Below are 15,665 nucleotides of genomic sequence, written 5' to 3'. Positions count from 1 at the left end.
TTTTTTTTGCGTATATCTGTCCAGTTTTTCAACACCATTTATTGAATAGACTTGTCTTTACCCCAGAGTATACTCTTGCCTCCTTTGTTGTAGATGAATTGACCATATAGGTGTGGGTTTATTTCTGGGCTGTCTATTCTGTTCCATTGATCTATGTGTCTGTTTTTATGGTACTACCATCCTGTTTTGATTACTATAGTTTGATATCAGGTATTGTGATGCCTTCAACTTTGTTCTTTCTGAGGCTTACTCTGGCTATTCTGGGTTGTTTGTGGTTCCATATAAATTTGAGGATTATTCATTCTAGCTCTGTGAAAAATGCCATTGGTATATTGATAGGGATTGCATTGAATCTATAGATTGTTTTGTGTAGTATGGACATTTTAATTATGTTAATTCTTCCTATCCATGTGCAAGGTATATGCTTCTATTTATTTGTTATCTTCTTCAGTTTCTTTCTTCATTGTCCTATAATTTTCCAAGTACGAGTTTTTACTTCCTTGGTTAAATTTATTCCTAGGGTGTTTTTTTTTGTTTTGTTTTTTTAATGTGATTGTAAATAGGATTGTTTCCTTAATTTCTCTTTCTGATAATTCATTATTAGTGTATAAAAATGCTACCAATTTCTGAGTATCAATTTGTATCCTGATACTTCACTGAATTCATTTATATATTTTAGTAGTTTTTTGGTGGAATCTTTAGGGTTCTCTCTATTATGTCATCTGCAAATAGTGACAGTTTTACTTCTTCCTTTCCTCTTTGGATGCCTTTGTTTTTCTTTTTCTTTTCTGATTGCTGTGGGAAGGACTTCCAATAAGTGGATCAAAGTGGTGAAGGTGGGCATCCTTGTCTTGTTCCTGATTTTAAGGAAAATGCTTTTAGCTTTTCACCTGGAGAATTTTTTTTTACATTTTATTTATTTATTCAATTTTATTTTATATTAATTTCAGGTGTACAGTATACTGGTTAGACATTTATGTAGTTTCAGAAATGATCCCCCTGACTAGTCTAGTGCCCACCTGGCACTATGTATAGTTATAACAATATTACTGACTGTATTCTCTATGCTTTACTTTACATCCCCATGATTATTTTGTAATAACTAGTTTGTATTTCTTAATCCCTTCACCTTTTTCACCCAGTCCCCCAACCCTGCTCCCATCTATCATCCCAACAAATCCAGGACCTATCTGACACCATACGTAGTTATTACAATATTGTTGACTATATTCCTTTTGCTATAGCCTACATCCCATGACTACTGTGTAACTACCAATTTGTATTTCTTAATCCCTTCCCCTTTCTCACTCACCCCGAACCCCACTCCCATAAGGCAATCATCAAAATGTTCTCTGTATCTATGAGTTTTTTTCTGTTTTATTTGTTAGTTTATTTTGTTCTTTAGATTCCCTATATAAGTGAAATCACATTGCATCTGGCTGTCTCTCTGACATACTCCACTCAGCATAATACCCTACAGGCCCGTCCATGCTGCCACAGATGGCAAGATCCCATTTTCATCCATGGCTGAGCAATATTCTATTGTGTATATGCACTACCTCCTCTTTATCCATTCTTTCATCGATGAACACCCAGGCTGTCTCCATATCCTGGCTATTGTAAATAGTGCTGCAGTGAACAGATGGATGCATACTTCCCCTTGAAGTAGTGCTTTGGGTTTCTTCAGATAAATACCCAAAAGGGGGATTGCTGGGTTTTAGTGTCTTCTTACAGCCCTTGTTTTAAAGTCCATTTTGTACAGTATAAGTGTTACTACTCCAGTTTTGGGGGGGTAATTTTAATTTCAATTTTCATGAAATACTTTTTTCCCATCCCTTTATTTTCAGTCTGTGTGTGCCTTTCAATCTGGAGTGAGTCCCTTGTAGGCAGCATACATGGTGTGATCAATACAGTGAATGCTTAAATAAAAAAAAATTATTAAAGTAAAAGACACGTCACCATTAATCCTCCTCAAAATACTCTGCCTCACTTCGAACACACTTATCCCATCATTCTTGCCACTTTCTGAAGCAGTTCTGGAAGTCCTTTTTCGTGAGTGTCTTTAATTGTGCTGTCATGGCTGCATCAATGTCCTAAATCATTTTGACTTTGGGGAAGAGCCAGAAGTTGCATGGTGCTGATCCAGTGAATAAGGTGGATGAGGACACACCATAATGTTTTTCTTTGACGGAAATTTCCGTACCAAAAGCAATGCGTGACACGGAACGTTGTCATGATGGAGGATGATTTACGGCACACTTGAAAACACACTTTCTTTCAGCCATAGCTCACACCCGACTGACTGCACCAAACAAATTGAAACTTGTCACACACTGTTACTAAGGTTTGACGCGCTGCTTTCTGTTTTGAAGATCCCTGCCTTTCCGTTGGATGGCACTCGGCAGCAGCATTCACCATATTTTCTGATCACAATGGAAAGACTCTGTGTCACACATCGCTTCTGGTATGACAATTTCTGTCAAATAAAAACATTACGGTGTGTCCTCATCCACCTAATTCACTGATCTGGCACCGTACGACTTGTAGCTCTTCCCCAAAGTCAAAATGACCATGAAAGGTAAACATTTTTAATCAATTCAGGGCAATGAGGAAGCCATGACAGTGCAGCTAAAGACACAAAAGAGGACTTCCAGAACTGCTTCAGAAAGTGGCAAGAATGATGGGACAATTGTGTTGGGAGCAATGGGGAGTATTTTGAGGGGGATTAATGGCAGTCTTTTACTGTAATAATTGTTTTTTTTAAATTTAGACAGTTTGATCATACCGTGTATGTGTTTTATTTTCTTGTCCATTCAGGCACTCTATCTTTTGATTGGAGCATTGAATCCACTTACACTTAAAATGATTGTTGATAGATACTTGGTTACCATCATTTTATTATTCATATTTTTGATCCTTGTTTTCTTCTTCTTAAAGAAGTTCCTCTAACATTTCTTGTAATACTGGTTTGGTGGTGATGAACTCCTTTAGCTTTTTCTTGACTGGGAAGCTCTTATCTGTCCTTCTATTCTAAATGATAGTTTTGCTGGGTAGAATAATCTTGGTTGTAGGTCCTCGCTTTTCAACACATTGACTAGTTTGTGCCAATCCCTCTGGCCTGCAAAGTTTCTGTGTGAAATCAGCTGACAACTTTAGGGGATCTCTTTTTTTTTCTCTCGTTGTCTTTAACCTTTGGCATTTTAATCATGATGTATCTTCGTGTTGGCCTTTTAGGGTTCATCTTGTTAGGGACTCTGTTCTTGCTGGGCTTGTATATCTCTTTTCTCTACCAGTTTAGGGAAGTTTTCTTTCATTATTTCTTCAAATAGGTTTTCAATTCTTTGCTCTCTCTCTCCTCCTTCTGGTACCCCTATGATGTGCATGTTGGTATGTTGATGTTGGACTAGGGGCCCCTTAAACGATCCTCACTTTTTTTGGATATATTTTCTTTTTGCTGTTCTGATTGGGTATTTTATGCTTCTTTGTCTTCTAAATTGTTGATTCAATACTCTGCTTCCTCTAATCTACTCTTGATTCCCTCTAATGTATTCTTCATTTCAATTACTGTATTCTTTATCTCTGACCGGTTCTTTTTTTGTTTTCTGTCTCCATGTTTATGTTTCCTATCTCTTTAAGTTCTCCCTGAGATCATTGATCATCCTTATAACCAGTGTTTTGAACTCTGCATCTGGTAAATTGCTTGTCTCCATTTTTAGTTCTTTTTCTGGACCTTTGGTCTTTTACTTGGGACATGTTTCTTTGTCATTCTGTGTTTGTTTCTGTGTATTAAATAGGGCTGCTATACCTCCTGGTCTTAGTAGAATGGCCTTCCATAGTAGGTGTCCTGTGGGGCCCAGTAGCATAGTCTCCCTGTCGCCTGAGCTGGGTGCTACAAGTGTGTCCCTTGTGTGGGTTTGTGTGCCATCCTGTTGTTGTTGAGCCTTGGTTGCTGTTTGCACATCACTGGGAGAGATTGACCCTCAGGCTGATTGGTTGTGAGGACTGGCCTTGGCTACAGTGGACGAGCTGTGGTGCAAGGGTTGACACTACAGGGTTTGCTTTAGTGGGGTTCTGGTGCTGCCCAATCTGTCCTTTGGGTGTGTCATCTTTGGAGGTGTCTGGGTGATGCTCTGGCTTGTCCTGAAGTTATGCCAGTCCTGGGACCTACTGGGAGGGAACCCTCTTCAGGCCAAGTTTAGCTGCGTCCTGTGCTCTGCTCAGGGCCACCTGGTGTGAGCCAGAAAGCAATCTGCAGATGACCGCTGCCCTCACTGGGCTTGGAAGTGCCTCAAGAGGCAAGTCTAGAAGCTGAGGCTGGTTGTTCCTAATGCCAGGCTTAAGGCTGCTCAGTCAGAGTTGTGGGATACTGAAGCCCTATGCTGCATGTTTGGGTTTTGTGAACCTTTGTTTGATTTTAGGAAAGTACACAGCATGAGGTAAGACAGGTTGTTTGTATGGAAAAGCCACTGTAATTGGCTTGGGTGTGACCGAAAGTTGGGTGGCGTGGGGTCTCAGGGAATCGTCATGGTGAGGCAGATGAAAGATGATAACCAGTTTGATGGAGACTCAGATACAGCATCTGCCTGTGTCTACACACAGGCAGGGGGAGGGCTCAACAGAGAAACAATGGCTTCCACCAGCTCCTTTCTCTGGGATAAAGCGGTCCTTCCAGCCTTCACCTTGAAGCCAGATAATTCAGTTACTTACCATATGTCCCTGGCGCCTTTCGAGATGGTGCTCCAGTGCTGGAACTCAGAGTGAGAGAGTTTATCCACAAGTAAGTTCGTGTGTGGGCCCTTTAAGAGGAGCTTCTGGGACTCCAGCCATCTTCTGTCTCACTCAGTCACAATCTTCACTGGTATTCACAACCAGAAATTATGGGGACTTCTTCCCCGTGGCAGTGGAACTCTGGGCTGTGGAGCCTGGTATGAGGCTGGGAACCCTGCTCCTTGGGGGTAGGGAGAAACTTCGCAGCTGAGATATCCATTCTGATTTTTGGTCACATGTGAGTGTGGGACCAGCCTGTTCTGTGTCTGTGTCCCTCCTATCAGCCGCGCAGTGGCTTCTTCTGTATGTCTGTAATTGTAGGCCTTCAGTTCAGCTAAACTTCAGATGATTCTCGGTGATGGTTATTCTGTAGTTTAGTTGTAATTGATGTGGTCCTGAGAAGAGGTGAGTACAGTGTTTACCTACATCACCTGGGGAAATTTTTTTGAAATTTTTAAGAGAGGGCAAAAGAATGTGGCTACTAGGGTAGTAAGAAAACCTGGAGTTAATGGCCTTACAGAATTCTAGGGAAGAATCATTTCATTTTCTCTTTTCTGTGGTTTTAGGCAGAAGCCCCTTTGAGGGGTTCCTCATCAGATAGTAATTATCTGCAGTGAGAGGTCATATATGTAAAGGAAAAGGTTTATTACTGTTTAGTAGAATACTCTGAATGACTTCCTTATTATGATATAAAATTCTCTTAAGCCCTTTTGTTTTAGAGTAATTTGGCCAAAATCTGTTAATTCAGAATCATTTTGTATCTAGATGTCATTTTATGTTTTATTTTATCCTAATATTGTGAGTTATTTAGTCAAATGTAATGAATATAATCAGTACAAGCTTAAATTTTTAGGTTAAGAGGTAAAACACATTTATTCTGTAATACTGAAAATCATGAACAGCACTTCTTTGTCTTCCTTAGAAAGTAGGGTTCTTCAGGGAGTCAACAGAAAAATAGAACAAATGAATGTTTTGCATTCTTAGTGGATTTGGGCTGTTTTTCCTGTAATATTTTATTATGAAAAGTTTCAAATGTACAAAGAATTAAAAGAATTATACCCACTAACTACAATTAAGGGTTTGTTATATTTGCTTTATCACATAATCTGTCCATCTAGTCATTCATCAGTTCGTCTTGTTTATTTATTTATTTTTGATGCATTTCAAGTAAGTTGACTGGCTGTTTTTCTGAGCAGTAGTATTTTTGTTATTCTGAATATTGTAATTAAAATGTCAACACATTTTGTGTGTGTGTTTTCTGCTGACCCTTTTTTCTATTTCTAGAAATCTGAGCTTGCCAATAATCACTATCAAATTTAGAACTTTAAAAAATGTTTTTAAATAGTGTTAAGCCTTTATAATTGAGATACTTATAGTTTTTAAAGTTATCAAACATAATTTCCATAATGTCTTTTAACACTATTTTTTGGAATTCTAAATATGTATTTATTCATATTGTTTTCAGAGTGGAGAGATCAACAGACCAAGTCATCAAGCCAGTCAATGTGGGAGCTCTATCCAAATGGGTTGGGAAGATACCTCCAGATGTTTTACAAGACATGGCGGCGATTGCACCCATGCTTGCCAAACTTGGATATGACCCATATGCCAATCCACCTAACTATGGAAAACCTGATCCCAAAATCCTTGAAAACACCAGGAGGGTAAGTGAGATTTTTGAAGTGAATTGAGAAACCTGGATATGGAATTTGGTTCCTGAAAGTTGTTTATTTTAATTTTGTTTCTTGCTTTTTTATGATCAGAAATTATTTTAAATTAGAAAAATTCTATTTGTAGAATGCTTTATCATCATGTCTTCCACTGCATTTTAAGGAAAACTGTGGCTCTTCCCAGGAACTATGGGGACAATTCTTTAATATATTTTGCCCAATTTCTAGGAATGGTGCTTACTGTTGGGGAGATGTATTCTCATAGCTGATTACAACAAATTTGCATAAATACCAGAATTATTAGTAACCTCACTTACTTCTAGTTTCTTTCTTTCTTTGAATCCAATGACTCATTTACTTTTAAATCTTTGTTTAGATGAGGCATGATTTCTTGATAATTGAAAACTAAACATTGGCTACATTAGAATTATTAAACAGATGCAGTGAACTATCCTCTGATTGAGAGAAACTTGCTATTAAAGTATTACAGGTTTTCCTTTTAATAATTGATGCTTACATCTTTATGAAATACTGTTTCAGAAAAGCTGAAAACTCAAAGAGCTAATCTGAATATATACCTTACCAGCTGAACTACTTCAAATCAGTCCTTAATGTATTTTTTTTTTTTTTAAATTGTAGTAAAATGTACATAACAAAAGGGTTCCTGGACACAGTTCCAACTAGTGTGTGGAGGCTTCCCTACACCAATAAGCAATTCTCTGACACCAGCAGGGTGTCCAAGAATGCATCTCTTGGACACCATCTAGAATGCACCATCTACCCAGAGATAGAATCAGATTCCATAGGTAAAGGGCTTCTTCCCACAAGCCCACCCCCCCCACATCAGATAGCAGTCTCAAGCCCAGGTTGTTACCTGGGCTTCTGACCTACCGGCTACAAATCAGCAGTTCCCATGACCCCTTCCTCGGGTTCAATTAATTTGCTAGAATGGCTTACAGAAGTCTTAGATTACTGATTTATTACAAAGGACATTAAAGAATAGGAGTCAACAGCCAGAGGAAGAGATACATAGGGCGGGGCCCGGAACAAAGGAGCTTCTATCCTCAGAGATCTGAGGCCCAGCACCTGGTACATTCTGCTTCCCCAAGTTGGAAGCTCTCCAAAAAGGGCCCAAGAACTGTCCTTTGGGTTTGATGGAGGCTTCATTTCATAGTCATGACAGTCTTTGGCCACTGGCTTGGGTGTGCCACCTCAAGGGAGTGGGTCGGAAAGTTCCACTCCTCCAGCTACCTGTTTGGTTCCTACTGGCAACCAGTCCCTACCCTGGGGTTGGGGATACAAGTCACCTCATTAACATAACAAGAGACTCTATTGTTGCTCTCATCACCTAGGAAATTCCACGGGGTTTGGGAGCTGTGAGCCAGGAACTGTGTATGAAGGCCAAATATATCTGAGAAATATATTTAGTCATTCAGATGACCAAATACATTTATATACAGAGGGTGCCAAAAAATGCCCCCCAAAATGCATACACATTTTAAGAAAGGAAAACTGTATTAAAATTGTAATACTCAGTATATACCGATAACAAAAGATGAATATAAGTCACGTTTGACTTCTGAAATTACAAAAGGTGCTCAAAGCGGTTACCATCAGTGTCTAGAAACTTCTGATTACAGAGAACTACTGCTTGAGCAATGTTGACCAAAGTGTCCACTTGTATACATTTTTTTGGCACCCCCGGTATATTTCTTATAAATCACAATATTGCGCATAATGTAAAATTTACCATTTAACAGTTTATAAGTTCACTTGCATTAAGTACATTCACATTGTTGTGCAACTGTCACCACCTTCCATCTCCAGAACTTTTTTCATCTATCCAAACAGAAACTACATACTCATCACCCATTCTCCCTCCCACCAGCCCCTGGCAACCACAGTTCTACTTTCTGTTTCTTGATATATTCTTTTTTGAAACTACAATTTAAACAAGACAACCATGTTAGCCTAAGTTCACTGATAGGTTATTTGATTTCAAGATTAAAATCCCTTACCTTTCTGTTTTCTCTTGTTTATATCAATGATCCTCCCTCTCCACAACCTTATATGATCTCTTTATTCTTTCTTTTAGTACCTTTAATTGACAAATTTATATTTTATGAGGTTAATTTCCAATGTGGATTTTCTTTCTTAGGTGTTACTTTCATTTTCCTTTTTCAATCCACTAGTGGCTATATAGGAAGAGCTACCTTCTTATAAACTATCATATATGGAGGCAAATTTTTTTTTTAAAATAATATTTGTTTTTTTATACTTTTCATATATATACATTTTACTATAAAAATATAAGCTCAGTGTATAAAACATAAAATTTAAAAGATAAGGGAATAAAATTTGCCAATAATGTTACCACCCAGACACAGCATTCTTCTTAATATTCTGATGGATTCCCTTCCGTCTCTGCAGGTTTTAAACAAAGGTAAGATTACACATCTTCCAGTCTTATCTTTGTACACACACGATTTTGTGTCCAACCCTTTCTTCTTAATATTCATGAGCATTTTCTTATTGTGCACAAGCTTTTGAAACATATTTTTTCATGGTTGTGTAATATATCATGACATGAGCCACCATAAGTCCTTTCTGAAACATAGTAGTAAGTGAATAAATGCACAAATAAAATGTTTTCCTAGTATATACTCTACAGCTCATTTTACCTTTTTTCTTTTGTTGTTAATAATTTTCTCTTTGACAAATTGTGCTACAGTGAACATCTCTGTACATACTACATTTTATTTTTTTATTTTTTTAGGTTAGACTAATGAAAGTGGAATTATACCAGGTCAAAGTATTTGATGTTTTTTAAGGTGTGTGATATACAGAGGGTGCTAAAAAATGTATACACTTTTTAAAAAAGGAAAAAACTGTATTTACTAAAATAATAATACTCAATATATACCGAAAAAAAAGACAAATACAAGTCATGTGTATTCCTTTTTTTTTGGCACCCCTGGTATGTTGATAATTTTTAAAATAAAATATTTTGACTTACCAGCGTAACATAGGTAATTTTATTTTAGATTTTTGCTAGTTTTAATAGGTTTCATTGACTAATGTAATTGAACATTTTCCAGTTATTACCTATATGTATATATTCTTTTATGAGCCATCTCTTAAATTTTAAGAGTTTTAAATGTGTTAAAGTTTTGTGAACCACATTGTGCTAAAGATGAAGTGCCCATCAGTGTAGCATTTGTTATCACAATGCTTGATAAGCTCTTGGTAATTGGTAATTCATAGCTTCTTCTTTTGTACAATATTGAAAGGGCTTTTATAAACCCAGGGGCACGTACAAATGATATTCAGAGGTTTCCCACGAAGTAGACACTTTTTCTACATGCAGGTTGGCTGACTAAATTGTCCTTGGTGTGGGGACAGAGTCCCAGAGAGCAGTTTCCAGGCTCTCGGCCTCACGTGGAAAGGTGCTGGTTCAGTTATTAGATGGCCATCAGCTGTAATCAGATGGCCATCTGCTGTGGCTGGGTGGCCATCAGCTGTTACCGGTTAGCCATTAGCCACTAATATAATTGCTGTGGCTATGGTAGGGGGTTGGTTGGCAGAGAAGTGGATGGTGGATTGCGGCTAGCAAGTGGGGTTAGCAAGCATGGATTGTGGGTCGTGTAGATCCTACTTCCTGTGTCTCACCTGGCCGCCAGCGAGACTGGGGTGCAGGAAGAACCCCTGTTGGGGTACTGGCAGATGTTTGCTTTTGTGTCTCGACTAGCCACCATCGAGAATATGGTGGTATGACTCCCCTATCTATGGCTCTGTTGTTGTTCCTTTTTGGCCTCTCCATGTCTTGCGTTCTTGTGTGGGGGAGCGGGACCAGACCCTGCATGACACTTGACTTGCTGGAGCAGTAGGTTGGGAAGAATGCTGTGGCTTGGATCCATGTGACTAGAAAATTTGTTTCATAAAGATTTGTAGCTTTTGAAAGGGTTTCAAAATGCACAGTGGAAAGAACCGCCTCTCCCCCATCTCTGTCTATCTCTGAAGTGACAAATAATTTTGAGGATAAAAAGATAAAGTGTAATGGCATTTGGAGCACTTTGTGATATTGCATACCAGCTGACATTCTTGTTTCGTGGGATTGGGTTTCGTAGCCCATATTGCAATCCAAATCCTATGTATTTTCAGAGCTTTTTTGCCTGTAAAAACTCAGATGCTAACATGTACAGCATTGATGACCATGAAGGTTCATAAAGTAATGCTTAGAAAGTGATCTTCTATTGTCACATGTCACATGAAATGAGAAAGAAGGTGACTGGGGAGAGTGTTTCCTTTATTTATAGGGTGGGAGGGAAATAAATGCACTTTCTGACTGGGAATATAGAATCCAGAGCCCCAGGCCTAAAAGTGCTGGTTTTCATACAATTCTGAGTAGTCTAGAAGCACTGGTGTCTGAGTTAGCATATTTTGGGGACACATTGCCCAGTTTTGAGTAGAAAATCATGTGCTTCATGGTTGCTGTGACTCACATGGGAAATTGGTAATGAAATGCTAACACGTTCCATACCCTTTCCCACCATAGGCTCTAATTCAAAATTTGTAGCACATTTCAGTAAATAGTACTTTTAAGATTGCATCCTTAGCCTTTTCTTTCCCCATAGGTTTTTAATCTTTTTACATTTCCAGACCTATTTAGAATCCAATGTAATTTGCATTTTCTACCTCAGAAATACAGACACATACATACACAGAATTTTACACACAATTTCAGTGGATTCATAGATGCTCCTGAACCACATCAGATTAAGGACTTGTGTTTTATAGTCTCCTTGGTCAGGCTGATTCACTGATGTGGCTTTAATTGCAACCTAGTTGCTAATGTGGTCATAAGTCTGTATCTCTCAGTCTCTTTCCTGAGCGCCAGGCTCGTAATTTCCAACTGGCTTCTTTATACCCCTACTTGGATACTCATGGGGTCCTCAGACAAGGTGTGAAATTGAACTTGTGTAGACTTGTTCCCTGGTGGGCAGAAGCTGGATAGGCAGAACTTAGAGTAGGGGTGGGATAAGGCTATGCTCAACTTATCTGCAGTGGCTCTGAGCCAGTGAGCGGATAGGAGGAGCAGCTCTTCAGGGCACGTGGATCAAGCCAAAAAATAAAAATAAAAAAAAATCCAAAACAAAACAAACAAACAAAAAGTTCAGAGACCTGTTTACTAAGCCTACAGAGTGAGCTGAAAAGCAGATTCAGTTACAGTGGAATATCCGACTGAAAACCTGAGAAGACAGTACTAAGCAAGAGCAAGTGGTCAAATGGAAAAGGTGGGGATCTGGGTTCAGAATCCACAGGAGGAATTTGAAGGATTAATAAGTGAGCAATGAGAGGTAGTTGGGTTGATCCCTGAGAAGACAGAAGGAAGCGGCAGCACTTGGCACTGACTGCACTCCTGCATTGAAGGTAGAGCCTGTCGTGTACACCAGTCTTCTAGGTCCGGCACCCCGCAAAACCTGCTTCTTCCTGTTTTCTTGTCTCCTATGGAGCATTCCTGGTTAGAGCACCTGTAACTGATTGCTTACCAAGTCCTCCTGATTCTACATTTGAAAATACCTTGATTCAATCCTGTTTCCTTCCAGCTGCTTTAGATCAATTTCTCCTCATTTTTCACATGAATTATGGCTTATTCCTTCTTTGGTATGTAAGTGTGTTAAGTCATTCTTCTACTACATTTTTATACTCAATGAATGTTATTTTTTAAAAGCTCAAGTCTGAATGTGTCATTCCCTTGCATATAATACTTGAATAGTTCCACTGGTGCTCCAGGATAAAGCCCAGACTTCTTAGAATCGTATTAACTTTTTACATATTTGGAGATTTTCTAGTTTTAATTCCATATGGTCAGAGAACACACATTGAAAATTGCTTTCTGGCCAGCATAATGCCTCACATCTTTACTTGAAGGAATGTGTACTCTGCAGCTGTTGCAGAGTTCTACAGAATAGCCATCATCCGTTTCATGGTGTTGCTCGCATCTTCTCAGTCTTACTGAATTTTTGGTGTAAGTTTAAGAATTTTTGGGAAAGATGGAATTTGTCTATTTCTCCTTTTATTTCTATCAAATTTGCTTCATGTGTTTTGAATCTAAAGGAATTAACTCTTCTTATTATAAAATATTTCTTATCATCTCTGATGGAAGTCTTCTTATTATAAAATATTTCTTCTCATCTCTGATGGAAATCTACTTATCATCTCTGATGGAAGTCTACTTAAATATAGTCACAACATTGTTTTTATGCATACCATATACATGATATATTTGCTTTTAATCTGTGTCTTTATATTTTAAGTATATTGCTTATAAAAATGCAGCTGGTTTTGTTTGTTAATCTCATTTTATAATCTCTGGCTTTAAATGGGGTAATTAAACTACTTACATTTAATGTAATGTATCGATAAGTATTATCGATTGCTGTGCACAGACTTAATTTCAAGGCCCGATACGCAAGACACACCACCACAAGCCGGAATGAAGGGGTTAAAGAGTTTTATTACAAAGTGAAAGTAAGTAAGACAAGACAGAGATTAGGGGAATATATCATCATACCACTAACAAGCAAGGAGGCAATTCATCATACCACCAGGGCCCAGTCAATTAGAGTCGTAGAAACAGCAACAGCCTTTCATCAGCACGAGTGAAACATCATGCGCTGAAACAGCACCGGTTGTTCAACAGCACGGACAAAACATCATGCACAGAAAACAGCACCCGGCCCTTCATCAGCACGGGCAAAATCCCAGTCAAGTAAAGTCATCAACAGGGGCGGAATATCTTGGAGTATCTTGCAGGAGCCCAAGGCGCCCGGGGAACAACAACGACTACTGCTGTGCCTACCTCGGCTTTCTGGGGTTTTGAGGACTTCACTAACAACAGCGGCAAGGAGCCAATAAGCCTATGTGTTAACAACACAAGGAACTGGACTCGGAACTGTCTAGGAGCCGGGGCCAGTCCTTGGTACGAGATTAGATGTATCGGAGCTCGGCCCACCTGCGCCAAGGCACAGGCCAGGCTCCACATCCTATAAACACATTCTTGGTCCTTGGGAGGGTAGCCAATCCTTCCAAGGCCAAGCACGTACCCCAGCCACTGTGAGAGTTTACATCCCCAAATGTTCCCAGGCAGACCTTCATATTTTCTATTCCTTACATGTAATTAGTCACCTGGTTGGGTTTTTTTGTTGGTTTTTTGTTGTTGTTGTTGTGTTTGTTTTTTTTGGTAATTAATGTTTTATTGAAGTAAATGGAGAAAAGACAAAAACTGTTTTTTATGGTTCTTTTTTTAAAATTCAAGTTTATTGGGGTGACAGTTGTTAGTAAAGTTACATAGATTTCAGGTGTACAATTCTGTAATACATCATCTGAAAAACTTTAAAAAATTGAAAAAAATTGGCTATTTGTAATCACACTTAATCTGATTGTTTTCAATTTGCAACTTAGTACATTCATCCCTTATTACATGAGCATAATTCTCATTTTTTGTTCAGAGGAAATAAAATTATATAAACCATTAATTTCCATTATACTTATGTTAAAACCTAGATTTTTAAAAATGATTAAAAAAAATTTTCAGTTAAGTTGACCTACAACACTGTACTAGTTTCAGGTGTACAAGATAGTGACCAGATATCCACATGACCCACAAAGTGATCACCCTGATAAATCCAGTACCCATCTGACACCACACATAGTCATTATAATATTATTGACTATGTTCCTTATGCTGTGCTTTACATCCCCATGCATATTTTGTAAATAATTTGTACTTCTTAATCCTGTCCTCTTTTTCATCTATCCCTCCAAACCCCCTCGCATCTGGCACCCTGAAAATGTTCTCAGTATCTATGAGTTTGTTTCTGTTTTGTTCATTTATTTTGTCCTTTAGATTCCACAAATAAGTGAAATCAATATAGCATCTGTATTTCTCGGTCTGACTTATTCCACTCAGCACAATACCCTCTAAGTCCATCCATATTGTTTCAAGTGGCAAGATTTCATTCTTTTTTATGGCCAATATTCCATTTAAAGTATGTACTACCTCTTCTTTATTCAGTCATCATCAATGGACACTTTGCTTGCTTCCATATCTGGGCTATTTTAAGCAATGCTGCAATAAATACGTGGATGCACATGCCCCTTTGACATGGTGTTTTGGGTTTCTTTGGATAAATAACCAGAAGTGGGATTACTGGGTCCTTCTTTGTCTTTTGTTATAGCCTTTGTGATAAAGTCTACCCTCAGCTTTTTGTTTTGATTGTTTCCATTTTTATGAAATATCTTTTTCCATTCCTTTACTTGCAGTCTGTGTGTCTCTTTGGATCTGAAGTGAATCTCTTGTAGGCAGCATATGTCTTGTTTTCTTATCCATTTAGCCACCCTATGTTTTTTGATTGGAGCATTTAATCCATTTACATTTAAAGTGATTGTGGATTTACATTGACTATGTATTGTTATTGATTTATGTTAGTTATTAACATTTTATTCAAATTTTGTATCTTTTCTCCTTTTATTCCTCCTCCTCATCCTCCTTCTCGTCCTCTTCCTCCTCCTTCTTATTCTCTTTCTCCTTCTCCTTTTTCTTCTTCTTCAAGTCCCATTAACATTTCTTGTAATGCTGGTTTGGTGGTGGTGAACTCCTATAGCTTTTTCTTGTCTCGGAAGCTCTTAATTTCTCTTTCGAGTCTAAATGATAGCTTTGCTGGGTAGAATAATCTTGGTTGTAGGTCCTTGATTTTCATGATCTTGAATATTTTATGCCAGTTCCTTCTGGCCTGCAAAGTTTCTGTTGAGAACTCAGCTGATAGTCTTATGGGAGCTCCCTTGTAGGCAACTAACTACTTTTGTCTTGCTGCTTTTAAGACTCTCTCTTTGTATTTAACGTTTAGCATTTTAATTATGATATGTCTTGCTGTGGGCCTTTTTGGGTTCATCTTTCTGGACTTCTTGGGCTTGTATGTCCATGTCCTTCTCCAGGTTAGGGAAGTTTTCTGTCATTTCTTCAAATAGGTTTTCAATTCCTTTCTCTCTGCTGTCTCCTTCTGTTACTTCTATGATGTGAATGTTGGTATGCTTGATATTGTCCCAGAGGCCCCTTAAACTATCCTCATTTTTTAAAAATTCTTTTTTCCTTTTGTTGTTCTGATTGGGTGTTTTCTACTACCTTGTCCTAATTGTTGACTCAGTCCTCAGTGTTATTTAATCTAC

At 38.2% G+C, this 15,665-nt stretch overlaps 1 protein-coding gene across 4 annotated transcripts in view; it reads left to right on the top strand.

Annotated features, from left to right (window-relative positions):
- The window catches only part of TPST1 (tyrosylprotein sulfotransferase 1), a 173,936-nt gene that overhangs the window by 95,354 nt on the left and 62,917 nt on the right, over positions 1-15,665 (top strand). For all 4 annotated transcript variants that reach the window (XM_088796801.1, XM_088796800.1, XM_088796802.1 and 1 more), the window contains exon 3: positions 6,233-6,431. In XM_088796801.1, coding sequence (XP_088652927.1) covers positions 6,233-6,431 — 199 coding nt within the window. The remainder of the gene's footprint in view (positions 1-6,232; positions 6,432-15,665) is intronic.

The sequence above is a fragment of the Rhinolophus sinicus genome, chromosome 3, assembly GCF_057876585.1.
Source record: "Rhinolophus sinicus isolate RSI-liver-muscle chromosome 3, RSI-T2T, whole genome shotgun sequence".
NCBI lineage: Eukaryota > Metazoa > Chordata > Mammalia > Chiroptera > Rhinolophidae > Rhinolophus > Rhinolophus sinicus.
This window is presented reverse-complemented; position numbering and strand designations above follow the sequence as displayed.